The following is a 22291-nucleotide window of genomic DNA, read 5'->3' as shown; positions in this document are numbered from 1 at the left end:
TGAGCAGGACTTAAGCTAAATTAAATAAGCTTGGGTTTTTGTGGAGAAGAGAAAAAATTTTGAGGGTGCTTTTTTTTTATGGTGAATCATTGGGATCTCAGTCTTTGAAGTCACTAATATGACATTTTTAATAAAATAAATGTTATTTGTTGGGATAAAGTCTAGAACATCCTTTTTTTTCCTTTTTTTTTTTATCTTTCTGCAGGTATTGAACCTATTTTTGGCCTTGCTCTTGAGTTCATTTAGTGCGGACAACCTTGCTGTGACAGACGATGATAATGAAATGAATAATCTCCAAATTGCTGTAGCAAGAATGCAGAAAGGCATAGATTATGTGAAAAGAAAAGCACGTGAATTCATCCAAAAAGCTTTTGTTAAAAAACAAAAAGCTTTAGATGAAATCAAGCCACTTGAAGATCTGAACAACAAAAATAGCTGTATTTCTAACCATACAACTGTGGAACTGAGCAAGGATCATGATTATATTAAAGATGTGAATGGAACCACCAGTGGTATAGGCACAGGCAGCAGTGTGGAAAAATACATAATTGATGAAAGTGATTACATGTCATTCATAAACAACCCAAGCCTCACTGTGACAGTGCCCATTGCTGTGGGTGAATCCGACTTTGAAAATCTGAACACAGAGGAGTTTAGTAGTGAATCAGATCTTGAAGAAAGCAAAGAGGTATTTAGATATTTTGTGCATTTCTCTCTAATCTTTTGAGGGTTTTTGTTTTGAGGGAGAAGGAAGGGGGTCTGTTTGTTTGTTGACAGTTCTTTTGTTTTGGTTTTATAAGCCGGTATATTCAATTCTTGATCATTTGTTATTTTTACACTTCTTTGTAGATGGGTGTAAATGAATGTATAAAGGAGGGTTTACTTCTTGATGAACAAAAGTGTGAGAAAGGGTTAAAAAATATAACCTCTAAGAGAGGATAAGAGGCCAGGCAGTGGGAGACCAAACTAATCCATAAAAACTGTTTATGGTCCATATGATAGTTGCAATACCTAGTAGAAGGCAGTGCCTTAGCTACAATGTTATTCTACCAGAAACTTTGCCTCCTGTAACAAGGGTCCAATGAGGAGTGTCCTACATCTCTCGGCCACTTAAAAAATACCCCTCTATGGGATTTTATTTCTGAGCATATAGTTTATGTATGTCCTTTAGACACAGGAATTCTTTTAGGTTTTAAAATTGGCAGCTCTTCTAGACCTAGATTCCTATAGAAAGAAGTCTTAACCATAAACTTTTCCATATACTTCAAATTTACTTGTTAAAACTGAAAAATATCAACAGATGAAAATATCTAATGTTTCTAAAGCAATGCCAAAGCAGGCTATAGATCTAAGCCTTTTTTGGAATTGTAAATTTAAAAAACATATTGAGTGTAATACCTGTTCCATTATGTGACTTTTTGTCTGTGGCTATTTTAACACAATAATTTAAATTGATTCAATAACAAAATTTGCAAAACTACAACCTCAGTGACGTACTTTGTTGATATTTTAGTCAAAATATAAAATTACCTTTCCAGACACTTGACAATATTAATTTTCTGACTTAAAGGAACTTTAACCTTGAACTAGCTAGTTTCCATTCTGGTAGCAATGCAGTTTCTTTATAGGATAACTCATCTTCCCTCCTTCCTCCCACTGTTGTATTACTAGCAGTACTTCAGATACCTAATTTTAGGGTAGCTGAATTCTTTACCACTGCCCCTTCAATGTGCATAAGTCATCTAGTGTTCTCAACAAAAACCTAATGTTAAGCTAAGTGCAATCTTCAGATCCTCCCCCAAGAAAGGAGACCTGTACAAAACAGCCTCTTCCCCCAGCAAGCTATTTCAGAGACAGTGTTGTTCCCATTTTCAGTTAGTATCTGAACCATTAATAATTCTTTTCCTGTTAACTATAACCAAAACCTCGATAATTTGGCTTTGACTCACACTTCTGAACTGTTGTTACAAGAGAGGTTCTAAAAATTTATTTGAGCACACTGTGAACTTGTCCCAGCATAAAGAATTTCAAAATAAAACATTTAAGCAAAGACTCTTTGGAGGAAAACATCTAAGTAGTTAATCATCTACTCTCCCCACAACTACCTTAATGCTGGTCAGTCCAGTCTTCCAAACCATCATAGAGCAGGCAGTCAAACAGAGTGACACAAGTTGGTTTATGACTGACCAATGGAGAATTGATTCCTTTTAGAAATAGATTCAGTTTAGAAAAACTTTATGTTGATGTGCTGCTACATATAGGAACAGGGCTATCTTTTATCCCATTGAAAAAGTACTATGACACTTCTGACTTACTACTAACCCTGCTTTAGTAAGAGTTTAGTTGTTACTTACCTCTGAAGTATGGCCTTCTCTGCTTTTTTTCCCTCATTCCTCTGAGCTCCCATCTCATTTATGTAGTTATTTTTAGACTCTTACCTGATTATCTGTAGACGTTACAGATTCCTGTATAATTACTTAAGCTTCATTATTTCTGTGTAGGTCAAGACATCATTACCACTTTTGGCTTGTTGTGCTCATAAATCTTTGCAGGTTCAGCATCATCACCCATATTTTTCAGTTTAAAGCATAATTTTGTTTAAAGTCTTATCTATCAGTGATACACCTTCTATTTAATAGATCCGTACAGTGCAGAAGGAAAACCAAAGACTGTACAAATTTCACAGATATTTATCAGCAATTTACTTATGTTGAATTCTAGAACATTCAAAAACATTGCCCAATTATTTACTTATTCCAGAATCAAATAATATTTGCCTTAAAATTATTTACCGTATATTTGTGGTGCTTCTTTCCTTTACAGAAGTTAAATTCATCTAGTTCATCTGAAGGTAGCACAGTTGATATTGGACTTCCTGCAGAAGAACAACCAGAAGCTGAACCTGAAGAAGCCCAGGAGCCAGAAGCCTGCTTCACAGAAGGTATTTGGAACAAAAATACTAATAATACTTATTGTAAGCAACAGTTAGATTTAGATATTGGAGAATAAATGCTACAGTCATGTTGGGTTAATTCTGGACATGATAACAAATCATTCTTTAGAAATTTGCACTGAACTTGCAAGAAGTATTACTGTAACAGTCTAGAATTTGCAAGGAAAATACCATTATTGTTAACTAGTATTTTTCTACATAAAAGAAAGAAGAAACAAAAGTCAGGAGGAAATCACAAAAGCTTAAATAAATTGGGGGCCTAAGTTTGAGAAGTTAGCTGGTACAGAAAAGCCCAGAACTCAGCTAAGAGGCTTAGATTTTTTTTCATGAAATGAATGCAACGTTGTCTGAATTGAGCATCCTGAACAAAAGAGGGTACAATTTAATATCACTTGCCCATCTCTTACTACATAAACCTATATGACATTTGGATGAGAAGGTCATCTAGCTGAAAATCTATTGGGTTTTTACTAAAAAGCACAGTTTCTGTAAAATATCATTGTATAATGCATAACCAAAACAAAAATCTCTTCTTTTTTTTCTCTCTCATTACATACACTGTTCTAAAGGCTGTGTAAGAAGGTTCAAGTGCTGTCAAGTAAGTATAGAAGAAGGGAGAGGAAAGCAGTGGTGGAACCTTAGAAAAACCTGCTTCAGGATTGTTGAACACAACTGGTTTGAGACTTTCATTGTCTTTATGATTCTCCTCAGCAGTGGAGCTCTGGTAAGTAAAATATGAACAGAATGTCTCAATGTTATGAGAAAACTCCTTAAAAGTTGGGTCTTCAAACATTGTTCTAACTTTACACAGTTCCATGTCTTCAAATGACAGGACTAAATTTTAGTCAGGCCTTTGAAAAAATGGCAAAAAAGTCTCTTCTCAACAATATGTAGAAAAAAAGAATGGGTGTAAGTGATTAGAGAAAGCCTAAGTTCATTGCTGAAGGTGACCATGCTATACCTGAGGCAGAGAGACAAACCACATGTGAAGAAGAGAACATTTTTAACTTTGTTATTAGAATTTCCTCTCTTGTTTCACTGGTGTTTACTGGTGTAACTCAGGGAAAAGAACTGTCACTGTTGAAGAGTTTGGAACTAAACTGTAATGGCATAAACAGTTCACCATAGCTTGCAAGAGCCAGGGCTAGCTTATGCAGTCATGAATGTTATGTGCTAGAACAGAAAGAAAGATCAAGACTGTGTATTTTTAATGATTCCTTTCTAAGACTAAGAATATATTACTTAGGCTTGCAATTCAGCTTCTACTGACTCATGTAGACTAGAGGGACATCTGTAAGAACATGAATTTGCTTTAACAAATATGTAAGAAAAAGAAGCCAACCATAATATCAGTCTGTAACAATAAATGAAACAAAACATACCAATAATATGTGATTTCAAAAATAAAAATAATGAAAAAGAATAAAGAAGTTTGAGATGGATTGTGAAATATAGGTGAGCCTGGATATATACTGAGGTAACATTTCTTAGGCAAACTACTTGCTTTGAGATAATGTAGAGTATATCCAGCATCTACCCTGATAGATGCAATTACCCTTTGTCAAGTTACTGAAGTTCCTACATAATAAAAATATTGTGTTGCAAAATTGTACTATACGCTCTTTTGACCATTCCCAACACTTTAAAATACTGTTGATGGTTAGCAGTTTATGATTATACCTACCCTAGTTCCAGTTATATCTCTAAGAATTATTCTGCTTTTGTTTGGTCTAATATCAAGGCATCCATCAAAAAAACAACTCTTACTCAACACCACGTGACACCTTCCCTGTCATTAAAAGCCATCTGAATAACAAAAAATTCAAGTCTACACTACTGAATTTTGGTTCATGTAACCAAGTGGAGAAAATCTTCACTGACAAGAATTTAAATGAGAGAAAAGTATTAGAAAGAGATCTGGTAAAGGTGAATTTCTGTCACTATATTTAGAGGAAGTTTGAGACGAGATCCCATGGTTTTGGCACCTCATGCTTGTGAACATAAGGTGTGTCATCCACAAAACCTTTATTTTGTGAAAAGGGTTTGCAGACCATGGATTAGCCCAAGTCTCTGGAGATGTGAGATCCAGCTTTCCCTTCAAATTCTTTTGTGATAGTGAAAAAGTTTCTTTGGATCTGCCAGAACTATATCCCAGTGTTCACCCCCAAGGCTGTGCTCCAGACAAATCTCACTGTCACCACAGCCAGGAAATCTGGCAGACACAGAGAGACTGCAAACTGCCTCCAAACCCCTACCCCAGGGGTGCTTGGGGAGCCAACATACTTCCAGCTGCCAGGAGCACTGCTGGCTCAGCCTTTGGCACACTCCCACCTATACAAAGGAAATTATGTCTGTCGACTTCCCAGTTCTGTGGGATAAAGTTTTTAGTGAACCCATAAGAGTGTCAGGTACCCCAGTGCCTGATCTAAGTATCCAGAATTACTGGTACACAGTTATTAGCTTTATGATTGATATACAAACACTAATCATTTGAACTGACAGATGTAAAGTGATTCAGAAGCAGGCTGAGTAAAAATAAATGTTAGTACCAATAAATATCCAAATCTTTCCAAGCTGGCATATCATTCCAGTTCTTTCAATCTGATGAAATCAGTCATTCTGCATAAGAAATAATAGTGTAACTGAAATTTGAAAGAAATTAAAGGAAAAATATTTTAGAGACAGAAAAAACTTATGAAAATCAGAAGCTATTTGTTTTTTCAAACGGCTAAAAATGAGAACACAAAAAGTATAAATAACATTGCACAGAGCTCAGAAATTTTATGTGTCTCATAAAATGTGAATAAACAGTAAAGCAGGTATTTGATTTAAATAATTTCTTTTAAGAAAGGAAGAAATTCTGTGATTTATAACTCTAAAATTTTCAAACAGCAACAGGACATAAAAACAAAAGTTCAATTGACTTGTCATTTTCCTGAAAATTTTAATAACTATGGCCCTGCATTTTGAAATTCGATCTACCTTCATACAAACCGAATGATCTGAGTAGAATTCAGTTCAGGCACAACACTTTGCAGAATCGATGCTATTTTTCAGTACAGAAAATGATCTGAGAAGAATAATTCACAATCAGCAATAAATAAATAAATAAATAAAAATCCCTGCCCAGTGGAGTGGTTGCTGTGCAATATCTGCTTCTTCCTCCTGTGAGCTGGAAATATAGTTCCATAGGAGGAAACAGGTATATACTGAGGTCAGCAGAAAAAGAAGCATTGGATAGAAGTGACAAATCCATGCCTTTTCTTGAAGATTGTTTCCTTTTTTTGTTGCCTTTTTTTGGTTTGCTTTGTTGCAACCAGTAACAAAAAATAACATATCTTTGAATGTTTATACTCACAGGCTTTTGAAGACATATATATTGAACAACGTAAAACTATCAAGACCATGCTGGAATATGCTGACAAGGTCTTCACTTACATCTTCATACTGGAAATGCTGCTGAAGTGGGTGGCCTATGGCTACCAAACATACTTTACTAATGCCTGGTGCTGGCTGGACTTCCTGATTGTTGATGTATGTAGTGTTTTTCCTAGGCGATACTTTTATATTTATTGGATTATTTTTAAATTTACTCTCTTTGCAACCATAATATCTATTAGTGCCAACTAGTTTACTTTTCACTTTAAAAAGTAAGGTAGCTAGAAAAGCCATACTTCTGTCTTTCACTTTATACTTGCAGCACTGCCTTGCTATACCACAGAGTTAGGAAAGACTGGAAGTTCTCCTGCTAACAGAAGGACCTCACTTGGTAGCCCCACAGGCAGTTAAAGGGTTTATCCCAGCACTGCTGTTGAAAGAGGCCATGCTGTCCTCCATTCTGGCCTGGTCTGCTCATTCCACCTTCAGACCCACCATCCCTCCTGCTGTGGTCTAAGTTGAATGCAGCATTTAGATGGATGTCTGGTCCACCAGACATCCTACACACATCTGAATCAAAACTCCTCTGGCAAGAAAACAAACATCACGTCTCCAAATTTCAGCATATGGATAAATTATGGTTTTACAAGGAAAGCAAGATATATCTTTAGCTCTGGTAGTGTGGCTTACTTAGTATTAAAGTCCAGTAAATATTACTGAACTTGCAGTTTTCACAGCCGTGTTTCAAATTAGGCTCAATAATCTTTGCTGCAAGGGTTGTCTGATAGTTCTAACTCTACTGTGCTGTGCCATGTAATGGGAGAGAACTTTTCTTAATGCATTGATACAATTATGGAGAATTTAATACTATCCTAAGTATACCCTTTTGAGAAAACCTCCAATGCTCAGGAATGCAAGTACTATATTTTACATAGTTACAAAACCACAGCCAGTCACTATATTTTTAAGACAGTAATTTCTGGCAAAACATACACAAAACCCAAATATTGAACAAGCTTAGTTTTAAAATTAAGATTATTTTTGTCCTGGTTTAAATGAATTAGAAACAGACACTGAATAGGTAAACGGAACTTTATACTTTTTGGCATTTATTATGCCAAAGAATTGCCCAAAGTTTCTGATTGTGTTCCCAGCATACATGGGCTAATCAGAGCAATTACTTTTCTTCAGCTTTGTTTTGTGATGGGTGCCTACAACCTTTTTGATATGTGTACATTGTGGCTTAAGTATATCTAGGATTCAACCCCACATATAGAGCTACAGGTAGCTATGTTCATGCAAAGAAAGAGCCACTCTTGGGTTCTCTAGTATTGAAATTCTTCTCAAAATGGCACCTACAACAAAAAAGCTTGAAGAAGCATGCAAGCAGAAGCAGCTGTTCCTTTTCTAAACTAATTTTCTCTAATATTTGACCTTATTTAAATCATAATATTGCAAACGGCCGTCTTGTGATGTGAAAATTTGAATACATATTGTGAAGGTATAGTAGGTATTCAAGTGTCTCAATAAGCTCGTGATCAAATCTTGGATTTACACATCTTTTTACAGAGATATTTTCTTTAATTTTGCTTCAGATCACAGCAGCTTGAAAGTTTTTAGTAGTATGAGGAATATGCTGGAGAAAGAAATTCAGATTTTGTCAGAACCTAGATTTGTGGGTTGCTAGAGCTCAGGATTGACAAGTACAGAAAAGCTAAAGATTTCACATATAATGCTTGGTTTTAAATATGGTTCATAAAAAGCACTGTCATGGAGTTCTCCTTACGTGATATATTTTTTCTTATAATGAAAGAGTACATGAGAATATTATGCTATTTTTGGCCCAATAAATAGTTAAGGAATTAGAACAGCATAATGCAGGAACATTTAGGGGAAATGGGAAACAAACAGAAGGTAATATTTTGGACAGGAGCCATAGCAAATGTGGGCAATGTGGTATTTTGCACTGAGGTAACATAGGGACATGGAATATTTAAAGGCTTGTCGAATTCTGCCACCTATGGAACTGTTCTTATAAGGTCTTAGAAACAACATAATCCAGGTCAATGTTAAGCTTGTAAAGCACATAAATTCAGCAGTAAGGCAAAAGGATTAATCAGTGTAACTGATTATAGAAAAATTAATCCTTTCTACCAATTTCCAGAGGAGCAATATTGCTCTGTGATCCATCTGTTAGTTCAACCCAATCTTCAATCACTTTCCTTTCAGTTGTGGGCAACCAAATGGACATTATCAACCATAATTATTGATCCCAACAGAACTGTAAAAAAAAGAAAAAGGAAGAGCAATACATAAATTGGTAAAAAGGAGAGTTTAATTTAATTTGCTTTTTGTTGTTTTAAATGCCTACAAATCACTAGCAAAATATGAAATTCAGAAGTATTAATGTTTCCAGATATTAGTTATCTTATGCTATTTTTTTTATTTACTTCTTCTTCTTTCATATTACTTTTTTCTTCTTTTTTTTTTTCATTTGAAAGACTCCCTATTCCTGAAGAAAGTGGTCCAAAGTTAGAATCTTCTAAAGAAGTGTATATCTCACATCTATGGTACGTAAAGTAGTATGTACAATATAATAATTTTTACTTTCCTGTTTTCATATAGGTCTCTTTGGTTAGCTTAACAGCAAATGCATTGGGTTACTCTGAACTTGGTGCCATTAAGTCCCTTAGGACACTAAGAGCTTTGAGACCTCTAAGAGCTTTGTCACGATTTGAAGGCATGAGGGTAAGACAACATGAAAGAATCTGAAACTATGCATGCATAGAAGGAGTACATGCATGCAGAATCAGGAATGAAAAGTCCATGCAGAAAGGCTGCACTATCTTTTTATCGCATATCTTTTACTAACAGATAAGCAAAAAGCTTCATCAATTCACCTAAATCCATATGCAGTGTCACATAGAAGTTACATTCATTAAGGTTACTTTACTTTCTAGCCAATCTCAGGAGTTTTTCATATAAGTCTTTGAAATTACCGACTATGAACTCACTTAACAGACTCTTAATAATGAAAAAAAGTAACAAAACTTTATTAATTTTTTACTGATAAACATATTACAATATTGATACAAGAATCTAATTTAGCATCCGTTGAAGATATTCTCTGTTAAAATTTGAATGTTTTAAATTTTTCTTTATATATGATAAATCCCCTTTAGTCTAACCCCACTGAATTTTACTAGATGGTATTACAGATATATTCATACCCACTAGTGGTTTAAATCTATTTCTGAGTTTGGCTGACTTAAAAAAACAAATCAAGTTATTTGATTGCTCTATTAAATTATTCTCTTTGTAAGGTAAATGCTTTTTTTTTTCTGTTTAAACTAATCTCTATTCAATATTCAATACAATGTATATAAGGTAATTTCTTACTACTCTGAGTAGTTTAGAGGCCCTGCTTACTATTCATCTCATTTAAGAAGGCATTTTAACTTATTTTTTCATTTGTTTATACCTTCTGTTCCTTAAAGCCACTGAATACAAACTAACTCTATATGCATGTCAATGAAATATGTTTTAAGAAAATGCTTTTTCCTGCTTCTTGGAAACATAAGAGGAAACAATACAATAATGAATTTCTAGTCAATTATAAACCAGTGGAATAGGTTGGAATATACTGTCTTCAGAAAGAAAGCTAAGCTTAATGATTGAAGCTTCAAATTCTTTTCCTTGAATTGTATTCAGTAGACTACCTATGTTTACTTCAGAATGCAGCAGAAAATATATCACTAACCAGTGATTACTAGATTAATAAATTTCAACTTCATACAGCAAATTGACTTCTAACAGTTTTCTCCTTATTTGAAACTCATGAATTCAGCAGGGTAAGAGCTGGTCAAGTGTTACAGAATTTACCACTATTTGATTTAACCATTTTCTCTTTGTCTCTCTTTGTACATACTGTTCATGAACATTCAGAAAAATGTATGTGGTTTTGTGCAGAGAAATGTCATGAAACTGCTGTCAGGTTTACCTGTTTAATAACGTTCTGGTCAGCTGCAGGAGGACTGGGAGACCAGTATAGACATTACATAGGAAGAAAAAAAAAAAGCAGCTCTAAAAATTATATTGTAAAAAAAGGTCATTTCTAGAAAGAAAGTATCAAAATTGATTCCCAGATGTTTTATTCAATTTTTCTGTATTCTTACGTGATCGCCTTAGTAAAGTTTACTCTTAAAAATTTAGGATATTCATGCTCAAAGAAAAGTACCTGTTATTAGAAATCTATTTACTCCTGTCTCTTATGTCTCGCTGAATAACTATGAAATTATGCCAGAAGCCCAATTATATGATAGAATTTCAGCTACAGAACATTAATAATTCATGAGCAATTTACTGTGCAGGAATCACAGACAAGCTTGGAAAAGCAAAAAGTTTTCAGCTCTGTCCTCCAATATTAATGACAGTCAATGAAGTGCCTGATTCCAGTCACTTAGCAAATTTGACTGGCCAATTATATAGGCCTTATATTTACTATTAGTTACATGAAGTTCTGAAAAGGTTTTTTTCCAAAGTACTTGGGAAGTATTCATAACAGCTCACTGACAGTTGTTGGCATACCTTATGAATGACTCACGAACAGTAAAAAGATTCAAATAATAAATAATTGACCAGCTCATGGTTAGACTATAATCAGATTGCAGTCTTCTCAGAAACTGAGTTCATTGCATAAGAATTCATAAAAAGATTTTTTTTCTGCCTGCAGAAAGTAAAAATAAATCATCCCTCTTCGCTTTCTTATATTGCTCATACCTATGCTGAACTGTGATAAAACAAGCTGACTTTTTATTCAGCATGTATTTAAATTTTAATGTTTACTCCATGTTCAGAACTGTGCAAATTTTGCCTTGAAAATATAAAATATCTTAAGTATTCTACATAAGTCCGTGTATATAAAAAGATCTGCATTATTTTGTAAAACAATCTGCCAAGTTCTCAACTACTTTAAATCAATCAATGTTTTTCTTATATAAGTTTACCCTTCTAGGGAATTGGAAGAACACAGCATTTTACACAGTCAGTAAATACTGATGACTATTCTGTTATCCCAAAATATGAAATATAATTCATATTTTAAGTTACATTCTTAGAAGTCTACAGCTATACTCTGTAGTTACAACTTAACTTTATAATTTTATAAATTTTATAATTATGCTTAAACTTAATTTTATAATTATGCTTCATAAATGGGATAAATTCTCTTTCCAAAGTGAATATATGAATCTCTTGCACCAAAAAAGGGTACAAGTAATCCATAGCCTGTGCTTGCCTTTAGCACAGACGTGAATTTTGCCATATTAAAGTCATTTAGTATATCTCTAGTATACTGAAGCCTAAAATATTTTAATACTTTCTGTAGTGAATCTCAAAATGAACTCCATCCAGATGCTGGAAGGCAAAGTAAAGAATTGCTTTAATTTAATTTAAATTTCTGTCATAGGGTTTATATTCTCATCTCAATTAGTGTATGTATTAAGCAGAAGTAGCTGCAAACTGAGATTTGAATATACCCATCGCTTTTTGTTTAGCTTCCTAGTACTTGCAATATAATGCTTTTGCGCTAGTCCTGATTTGGTATGCTACCTGTAAATGTAGAATACTGAGTATACGTTGCTTTGCTGAGTTAGAGAATTAAGTGACAATAAAGCATGCATTTATGTCTAATTTCACAAAATAAAGCATGTCATGCCGTGCTTGATTTATTTATTAGAGAAATAGTAGAAGGCAGCAAACAATCTGAAATCCACTTGCACTTTCAGTTTTGCATGCCTTATGCATATTTCTGGCTGATGGCTTTAAACATTTACTGTATTTCAAATTTCCAGTCCAATTTCATAACTTGTAAAACTAAATTAGAGTATTTGATGTCTTAAATATCCTGTAAAATTCAATGGCTATTCCTTAGATTTCCTTACAAGGAAAGTTATAACGAGTCATTTTCAAGAGTACTCAAACTTTCATTAGTAGAAAAGAAACATTTCTCATATAGTTGAGTTATAAAACATATCATCAAGTGTCTGTCATTACAGATTCACAACTAATAACAGGCTATATATTTCTATTTCATATAGGATAACCTTTCAGCTTGGATGGGGTGGACCCCTGGTTCCTCCCCTTATCTGTATTATGGGTACAGTATTTCCCCTTTTCTACCCTTAATGAGTACAGTCTGACTAAATCACATTGTATATTTTAGGGCTAGAAGGAGAGACAATCATATTTGAGAATCCCAGTACCAGCACCAGCAAAATAATACAATATTCACCCTACACTCCTTCTAAATCACTTTAAATCTTTGGAAATAATGCTTTGAAATTTTTTATGTTACTGAAACAACATGAAAACTTTTGAGCAAATCAGTATTGTTATTTAGAGTTTCTGGAGTTCTTTTTGCAGGAGAAGGTACCTAAGCTATTTTAATATATTTAGTTACTTTTTTAACTGAGATAAAAATTGGCTTTCTTTAAAAATTTGAATCTGGCTTTTATATTGTTTTGGAAAGATCCATGCTTTACTCTGTTACTCAATTTGTAGCTATATATATTAACAAATATCCTGTAGAAAGTTTTGCACATTACTGTTAATACATTAAGCCCACACCAAAACACTGTGATCTGAATAGTCACAGTAGATATTTATAGATATAGATATTTATATAATTGCAGTATACATTTTTGCATAATTTTAAAACCCCTATATGTTACATTAAGTAAATCACTCCAAGTGTATACAGACAACATGAAACAACATATAACATATATAATCCTTTCTTGGAATCTGAAGTTAGTACCCTTTGGCCTGTGTTGGAAACTAGTTTCTATAATCTTGATAAAATGCCGGTAACAGTATTATCTTCCTTAGGGTTTAGAAACGTCCTGCAGGAGACATGTTGGTGATGTAAAAATTCTACATTCATTATAATAATTAGAAAAATCCACTTCTTAGAACTACAGCCCTTGCAAGCACCTGCTGAATAGGGTATCATTAGTGCAGGAGTTTTTATAGCTTCAGTGTAAATGATATATCAGCATAAACTGCGTTCAGTGTAAATTTATCATCCTGTCTCACAGTTAAGGATTATGTATTCACTCTCAAGAAAGTGTATTTGCTATTTTCTGCAAGTTTCTCTTAAAAAGAGAGGAATATATTTGTCGATCTAAAGATTTTGAACTTTCAAGGATTTTTTTGAGGACTGTGATCTTATTCATTACCTTTGAGTTTTAAGGAGTCTATGAGACGTGTTATGTCTCCTGAAAGACAAAGCTTTACAAACTTTGGTGTCAGAGGACTCTGTGTATAGATGTTCATAAATCATGCAGGAAATATCCTAGTATTTTTTTTAATTATAATTCTACAATTAGAAGAGGACTATTGAAGTATAGTATATAATTGAAACTGATATGTTTTTTTTTCCAGATTTGCGTTTGTTGTATCTTAAAGAAAATCCTTATTTTTAGAATCAAAATTTAATGAAATTTGAATGGGATACATAATATAGTTTGCATTTTAATTGGGAATGTTACAGGGCATGTAAAGGTCAATAACATTTCATTAATGCAACAGGAATGGCAAAAACTTGGGGTGTTTTCACTGCATTCTGTGAAATACAAAGATACTGTTCCCACATCAAGTAATTACTCTGTTTTCATGCTCATGTTTCTTTACGATATTTACCAGGTCTTCTCAGACAAAGGGAGTCGTGATTTATTGCTTGGCAGATAATTATTGTACTTTACCATACAGTATGTTAAATTATGTCTTTTCTTCTGTGTTTTCTTCAGAAGTACTTTGTAGTACACTTGATTTCTGGTGAAAAACAGAATCAGGCTGCTCCAGAACCTCCAGTCTTTTGTTAAATCCAAAAGCATAGCTTGCTTTTAATAGATTGTTATGTGAATAACAAATGCTTGTGTTGCTACTTAAACCAAGTTTTATTTTCTTATAAAAGCTTCAACAGAACTGCAGAATCATCTAATTGAAACTATCTGCTAACAGCGGTAGCATTCCAAAATATAAACTCACCACCCAATAGCATGAAATTTCTCCAGCACAAAGTGTTACAAAAATAATTTGTGCATTAAACGCTTGAGGAAGTATTTTGCTTTCTTTGAAGATAAAATTCACAGCATTCTTCAGTCAGGTGCACTTGTACAGTCCCAAGAACAAAATACAGTAATTGGCTTCTTAAGGGAGTGATTTTCTTTTTCTCTGAGATTTTTTGTCTCTTACTTCATCTTTATTTGTTCATTACTGTTCAGATTAAGATTTACTTGTAACTCCTTCTCAGGTCTCTTTGGTTCTTTCCATATGCCTGCCTTTGCATACTCTCAGTTAAATACAACTTTTTCTTTACAATCACTGCTTTAAATTGTAGTTTTCAAATAATCTTCCCTATGTATTCCCAATGTAATCTTTATTTTACTAAAAAAATGAAGACTCGGTCATAAATAATTTTTTTCAATTGATTCATACGAGATGCTTCTCATGCCAGTTCTAACACTGACCAAATGCATTCATTATTTATTTCAGGATATTATCTTTTGTGCATTTTTTTTAAATTAATTTAAGGAATAGTATAGTCCCACTATCATAATTTACTTCTACAAACTTTCAACTTACTAATTTTTAGTGATCGTGACTTAAGGCTAAGCATTAATTTGCTAGAATAAGATTATAGTTTTATTTTTCAATTTCCTTATAACTCTGCTAAACATTTTTCCAAATGTTATTTAATTCTGGCCTTACATAATGATAGATCATGTAGTTAAGGATAAATTATATATATGTACATAGCATTAAGGCAAAATGTGTAGCAAAGGTGGCAACTAGTTCTTTTACTATGCACTTCTTAAAGGCAAAGCCATAAAATTATTCTAATTTTGGTTGGAAGATAGATAAAAGAAAAAGCCAGACTCTTCTTAGATGTGCCAAGTGGTAAGAAGACAACAGACATAAGTTGGGTTATGGGAAATTCTTATTTAATATAAGGGGTTCTAGGGAAGTTTGTGGTTTTATGTTTTTAATTTGGAGGGTTGGGGGCATTTGATTTTCATTTTGGTGGGGGTTTTTTTGTTTAGGTTGGGAATTTTCTTTTTGCAGTGAGGCAAACACTGGAACAATGGAATATAATTAGTGGATTATAGATCACACATTCATACCAACACGGTGTACTACCCTGATTTCTGTTTGTGGGACAAAGTTATGAAAGTTAGTTTCTTGCAAGAAATCCATCAGGATAAAATAAAGAGGAATAATTAATTGAAATGAGAAGGTTTGAATTACTTGGATTAATCTACGTTTTTAGATTCCTAGAATCTAAAAATTCTTCTAGTTCCTCCCTAGAATCATTAATCTAGGGAGGAATTATCATGTCTTTCTCTCACAGATATATTTAATTTTCATCCTCTGTTGTCTCTACAGCCTGTTCATAGCTGATCAAGCATATGCAGCATACTTCTTCCCAGTGTACCCATTCCAAGCTACTCAATGAGAAAATATGTAGTTTAGAGGTAAAAGAATTATTACAATCTCTCTCAGTTCCTTTGCTATCTTTCCTCCTTTCCCATTCTGTCATCATCTGCTAGACTGCATTGTCCCATAGATTTTATTACCTGTTATAAACATTGACAAAACAGGATAAATTTTCTTTATTATCTATGAATAAAAGTTCCCATCTACATTACTGCTCTGGCAGTGCACATATACTTTATTGCTTCAACATAACAAACTTTTAATCCTTATATAGCCATACATGGCATCCCTCTTCCATCAAACTCCATGTATACACTCAGATGAGGGAATATTTTTCTTGAATTGCATCTTCAGTTATCTTCCTTCATGGGCACCTCCAAACCTCACACTAAGCAACTCTGGGAGAGATTCCAGAGCCTCTGCTGAGGATCAGTCTTAATCCTGTGCACTGGGCAGTGTTTGTATTCAATCTGCTGGCCCACAGGTCCAGTACCTCCCTTGCTTTTGCGACAGAAACATTTTCAACCGATGTAGCTACTCTTAAATTAAGCCTTATAACTATTTCCTCCAATCCCACTGACTCTCTGCTGTGTTATGATTTGTAGAAGTGGCTCCTCTAACTTCAGAGAAAGGCAGTTTCCATCATCACTTCAGTCCCAGGGAGAACAGGAAGCCATTATTACAGCATCATTACCCATAGCGGTAATCTTTTTGATTCAGGGATGGGCTTTCTTCATGCTCTGCCTCAGATGCTCCTTTGATCCCCTGACTGGGAAAGTCAGTGTATTCTTTACGTCTTTTGCTCCCTTGCCTCAGCTGTTCCACCGTTTGAGAGAATACACCTGTCTGTTACTTGATACCCACTTAGTCAAATCAGTGTGGTTTCAGCCTCTTCTAGCCTTCCTTGTGTGTTGTCTTCCAAGTCCTTCACTATGAGAACATGCTGAACTCAGATCATGTATGTCACCTGCGCTTCCATTCCTGCCCACTCATGGCTCACCTCCTGCTCATTCCAGCAATCTTACCTATGTGATGCACTAAGAATCTAAAACAATGTCTACTTGCTCACTGCTTCAACTTTCAGTGCAAATGGTCTCTCTGGCAGCTCTTTGGAAACTTTTCCTGTTTAATCATAAAATTATGAAGGTGACAACTTCCAAAGTGGAGGCAACTTTTCATTTTAAGTGGGAAGAATGTTCCAGACACAATCCTATAATCTCCTCTTCCATGCCAAAGATGGTAACTTCCTCCTCATTTACACCTGGAACACAGTTTGGAACTTCTTCACAGAGTCTGCGACAGTTATGGGGAAAGTGGATAAGTAGATTTTTCATGGTTTCTTTACAGATTTCAGGAGGCCCTGATTACTCAGCTCCAAGGTAGAAATTCCTAGAAAGTCTGGGCTGCTGAGGTGCCAGGATCTATGGAAAATATTTTGCTGTGGGAACTAAAATACATTTATATCTCACTATTCAGCTATGTCTCCCACAGCAAGGCTGAATCTAGTAAAGTTTCCTAATATTCTACTCATACAGCAGGGACAAGCTGGTGTTTTGCACAATCCTCATTCTATACATATGAACAGGTCTGATAGAAAAACTGATTTTTTTTCTAGTTTTTATTGTTTTGTTTGGAGAGTTGTCCAAAAAAAGATATAAACAGCAATAAAAAAGAACAACTGGGCTACTACTTTGTCTTGACATAAAGTCATATCAGCCAGAAGATAGGACAGACAATTAGTGTTGCAGTAATTCTTTTATCTTATGTATAAATCTGATGTTGGAAGATAAATATTATGAAAATGTAAGCATGAAAAATTGTGTTTATATATGAAATACTGCTTTGTTCTAGAGGAAACATGACAGTTTTTTATTCCTGGATGAATATGAACGGAAATGAAAAATAGTCTAGAGATCCTTTGTCTTTGTAGGTATCAGGTGTTGCTTCTCACTTGCTCTTATTGCTGTTCCACCTACCTGAAGCTATAGGAAGGTGAACAAGCAGAATCAACTTGGGCTTTTGCAGCTTACTCACTGGAGTCAGCCTGACCAACAACATCCCAGCCTTGAGGAAATACATAGGTAATCTACAAAACCAAACAAACAATTATGCAAACATCTTTTTCCAATTTACTGGCATTATATTCTGTATGAAGAAATAACAGAAAATAAGCCCAAGAGAACAGACCTTTTAAAATAAAAAATACGTTTTGAATCACATATATCTGATCTAGACTTAAAGAACAAGCCAAAATAAGAGCTGTAGTTGCCAATATTTTCTTTTAATTTTCTACAGACTTTTTCCAACAAGATGAGAATGACAATTTTCATTTCCTAAATTAACTCATTAAGAAATGCTAATTGATCTCTTTTCTGCATTCAGTTCACTTTTCAATCGGTTCTCCCTTTCTTCTCTCCATTTGCTGTAACTTATGTGTGTAGGTGTTGTCTGTGTATGTATGGGTGCTATCTTGGATATATATTATGTAAGTTAACGTCGTGGTTATCTTGACATATCTCAGGTAATTCCCAAAGCAAATACCAAAAAAAAAGTAAATCAGAAAAATGCTGTTAAAGCAATTACCTTCAACTGTATGTGTTGAAGAAATTAAAGACTTCTTCCTAAGGTGGACTTTACAGTCAGCCGAGCATCTGACCAGAGTGTAAAAATGCAGCTTTACATTATAAATATGATAGAGGAAAGGCTCAACACTGGTGGGGAGAAAAACGTCAAACAAAACCAAGATGCAAACGGGAAACAACTTCTAAAAGTTTTAATTTTCTTTTCTTCTTTTCTTAAAAAACCTTCCAGGGGGACTGGATAGCTCAAGGGGTTGGTAATAGGATACAGAGCCTTTCATCTCTAGGTCACCAGTTCGCATCCAGGCCAGGTCAGTAGTGACCAAAAATTGTTACCATGTGATGGGTTTTCAGTGACCTATATGAAATAAATTGTTGGAAGCATTGTTGGAACATTTGCTAGAACCTGTTCTCTTTTTATCCAAGAAGATGTGGCTGATCTTTTCATAGTCTCAGTGGTGAGACTGCATTACCCGTTCATCTAAAGATGCAAGACACACTGATGGCATTTTGTAGAAATCTTTCTTTCTACAACTATTATCAATTCATAGTTGTTGTAACAATTACTGTAGTTGTTAGTGTTCTGCTGCGTGTTCTGGATCTGTGCTGCGGTCCAATGGATCTCAGGGTTGTTATAAAAGTAATTGCTACAGGCACTCAATTCATGCAAAACCATTCTTCGTGGGAGCACAGGTAACCATAATTTGTTTAAGTTGCAAAACTAAATCCCCATCTTTCTTTCTTGATATCTTTATTTTCAGGTTTTTCACAAGATTAAACAGATGAATTCAATCAGTGTAACACATCCGGAACATTTTTATGAGTGGAAAAAAAATGATAAGACAAAAACTAGCTGGCTTAGAATTTCAAAGCAGCAATAACATAATACAGTGTCATAGACCAGATCATACTTGGAATAAATTCCAGAATTTCTAATTCCATCTCTAATTTTTATGTTGTTCTCAGTTCCATCAAGCTAAGTATCAACAGATTTATGTTCAGAATATTACTGGGACCTTTTTAGCCTCTTTAAACACTTCTCAAAATGGCTAGCTTATGCATACATTACCTAGATACTTCACATTTTCTAAGAAATCTCAAGAAGCAAGAATGCTTCCTTTAAAGCTCTCATCAAAAATAGAAGCTACAAAAAAAAAAAGGATAAATTTTAAAAAAAATCATGGTTTTATAAAAGATAAGGATTATTCTCAGTTACAGAAAGGTCCCATTTCTACTGTCTTGCAGCGGAGGAGACCCTTCTAAATAAGGAGAAAATATGCCCTGAAAATAACATTTCTACCTCAGATCTCTAAACAGGTCCTAATTCCTGGCCATAACATTTGGGAGGAGGAGGGTGTGCTGAGTGACGAATAACACAACCACAATATTCCTCTTCCAAAGGCCTTCAAGAGGCTGTGAAATACAGGTAGTAAGACAGAGCAGTTCTGAGCTTCCTCAGAACTATTTTGGTTGTGGGAAGGATGCATCTACATTGCAGGGAACAAAGATGGACTAAGACAACTTAATACTCTTCAAGTATCCATGCCAATCTTTTCCTGCCCCGCTGCAGGACTTGGATTACTGAGAATCAGAGCCCTACTGTATGTTTTATTTTACATTCATACAAGGTTCCAAAAGTTTACAGAGGAAAAAGAAATTAAAACAAAATATAATTTTTAAATGAGAATCTGGTATTGGATACTTAAGGATAAATAACTGCTCATCATAAAACTTTTGGTAGCTCTGACAGACACATGTGATTAATGACTGAATATATCAGAACAATACACTTTTTATTGACATAAGGTTTATTGACATCCTGCCTGCAAGTGGCTGAGAAGGCAACTGGCCAAAAGTAATTTAATGCAAAATCAAAAGCTCTAAATATGTCCTTCTTTAGATAAATGAAGGGTATTGCTGACTTAAACTTAATACATGAAACAATATGACTGGAGCTTGAAATAAATTATTTTGATTCAAGTAGACACGTATTGCAAAACTGTCTTGCTTTTCTATACAAAGAAATTAATCTTTGTTATAATCTTGCATGGAACAATAAGGCAATAAAGATATGTATTTAATTTGTGCATAATCCTTTTAATGTAGAGCTTAGTTTCTAGATTCATGGCATTTGTGTTTTCAGCTTAAATTTCAAAGCTATGTTGATCAAATCTACAGGTTGCTATTTTTTTTAGACATTTTTAAGCTATAATTTGATGCATTTTTAGAATTTTGTTATGTCTATATTTTCGTTCAACACATTATTTCTTTTTTATCTAGAATACATCAATGTTAGGCTTCATCTTATTACCACCGGGTCTTCTCTTCTGTTCTTCTATTAATGATTTTCATTTTCTCACTTATTTTCCTTTCATTACATGTACTAATATTAATAACTTAAAAGAACAGTGCAATGCTACAGTTATTAATGTACTGCTTTAAAATTTATAGTATTATTTTCTGAACAAGGATTTATTAAGCATTGGTGAAACAGTATACAAAACTTATTGCTGTAAATATGCTTATACTCTTTTCTCTCTCCCCCTGTATTTGTGTACTAGGTGGTTGTGAATGCCCTTTTAGGAGCAATTCCATCCATCATGAACGTGCTTCTCGTTTGTCTTATATTCTGGCTAATTTTCAGCATCATGGGAGTAAATCTGTTTGCTGGGAAGTTCTACTACTGTGTTAACACCACAACTGATGAAAGGTTTGAAGTCGACCAAATCAACAATTTTAGTCAGTGCGAGGAACTCATAAAAAACAATCAAAGTGCCCGATGGAAAAACGTGAAAGTAAACTTTGATAATGTAGGATTTGGGTATCTTTCTTTACTTCAAGTAGTAAGTGATCACTCTTTATATACCTTTTACTGTTTATATGTAATAGTGAAAAGCAATTCTAGCAACAAAGACAGAAAACATTTACCTGATTATTTTTATCTGTGACTTAGTAATACCACTGCACTGGTAATTGATTAATCTTTTCATCATAAGCAGCAAGTAGAGCCTATAGGATGAATAAAGAATTTTTAGGACATCTAAAGAAACAAGTGCTGTTCTTCCCTTTTATAGCTCCCTTAGTCCTCCAGCCCCTTCCAACTTTTAAAGTTTCTAGAAGTACCTAGGAATGGTATTCAGCTACCTGAATATTTTAAGTTTTCCTGTTGCTGGAAAACAAACATCTCCATTGGTGTGATTAAGTCACAGAGAAGAATTCCAGGTAGTAAACCTCATCTGTCATGTGGCTGCCACAAGTGCAGACTTAGGTGATCTAAGAAGCAATTTCTCATTCAGGAGAGAAATAAGAAAAGAAAAATATCACTGAATACCATAATCTATGAAATATTTTCCCTGATATTTCTGTGCATAAGCACCTAGTGGGGTTTATTTAGCAAAAACCAAGGGAAGAAGGAAGAAAATATATGCAGAAAGATACTATAAGATTAGGCATTTACTATCAAAAATTGTGTCCACACAACACAATCTGTCTTTGTATTTTGAAGTAGCTAACAGGCTGACCCAGCATTAATCAAGACAATTCTGAACTCTAGCATATGTTGTGTGTCTTCAGCAACCTCTATGGTTTTTTTTAGGTTGCTGTCTAATTCTGTAACATCTTAGGTTTCATTTTTTTAGCTTTTAAATAAGTTTCTAGCTTTTATGCTGGCATGTGAAATCTCAATAATACAAATCATTAACATGATGAAGTTGTATCGACATGGTCCTGCACAAAGTCTAAAACAGTAGTTCTGAGCAGTGTGAACTGCCTCTCCCAGATAACATATCATCTTACCTGTGTGACTGATAACTCTGACAATTTAAATAATCATTTCATTATGATTATTTACTTTACTGTCACATCAGGAAAGAGTGGAGAGGGA

At 34.2% G+C, this 22291-nt stretch overlaps 1 protein-coding gene across 6 annotated transcripts in view; it reads left to right on the top strand.

The window, feature by feature from the left end:
• The window catches only part of LOC113994551 (sodium channel protein type 1 subunit alpha), a 92591-nt gene that overhangs the window by 58607 nt on the left and 11693 nt on the right, over window positions 1-22291 (top strand). For all 6 annotated transcript variants that reach the window (XM_039388004.1, XM_027733731.2, XM_039388003.1 and 3 more), the window contains 6 exons: window positions 206-688; window positions 2824-2941; window positions 3523-3677; window positions 6314-6487; window positions 8957-9079; window positions 20970-21251. In XM_039388004.1, coding sequence (XP_039243938.1) covers window positions 206-688; window positions 2824-2941; window positions 3523-3677; window positions 6314-6487; window positions 8957-9079; window positions 20970-21251 — 1335 coding nt within the window. The remainder of the gene's footprint in view (window positions 1-205; window positions 689-2823; window positions 2942-3522; window positions 3678-6313; window positions 6488-8956; window positions 9080-20969; window positions 21252-22291) is intronic.

Source organism: Pipra filicauda, unplaced genomic scaffold (genome assembly GCF_003945595.2).
Source record: "Pipra filicauda isolate LSUMZ 115617 unplaced genomic scaffold, ASM394559v2 scaffold5_size6683894_pilon, whole genome shotgun sequence".
Lineage (NCBI taxonomy): Eukaryota > Metazoa > Chordata > Aves > Passeriformes > Pipridae > Pipra > Pipra filicauda.
Note: the sequence above shows the minus strand (reverse complement) of the source record. Positions and strands in the feature narration are given on the sequence as shown.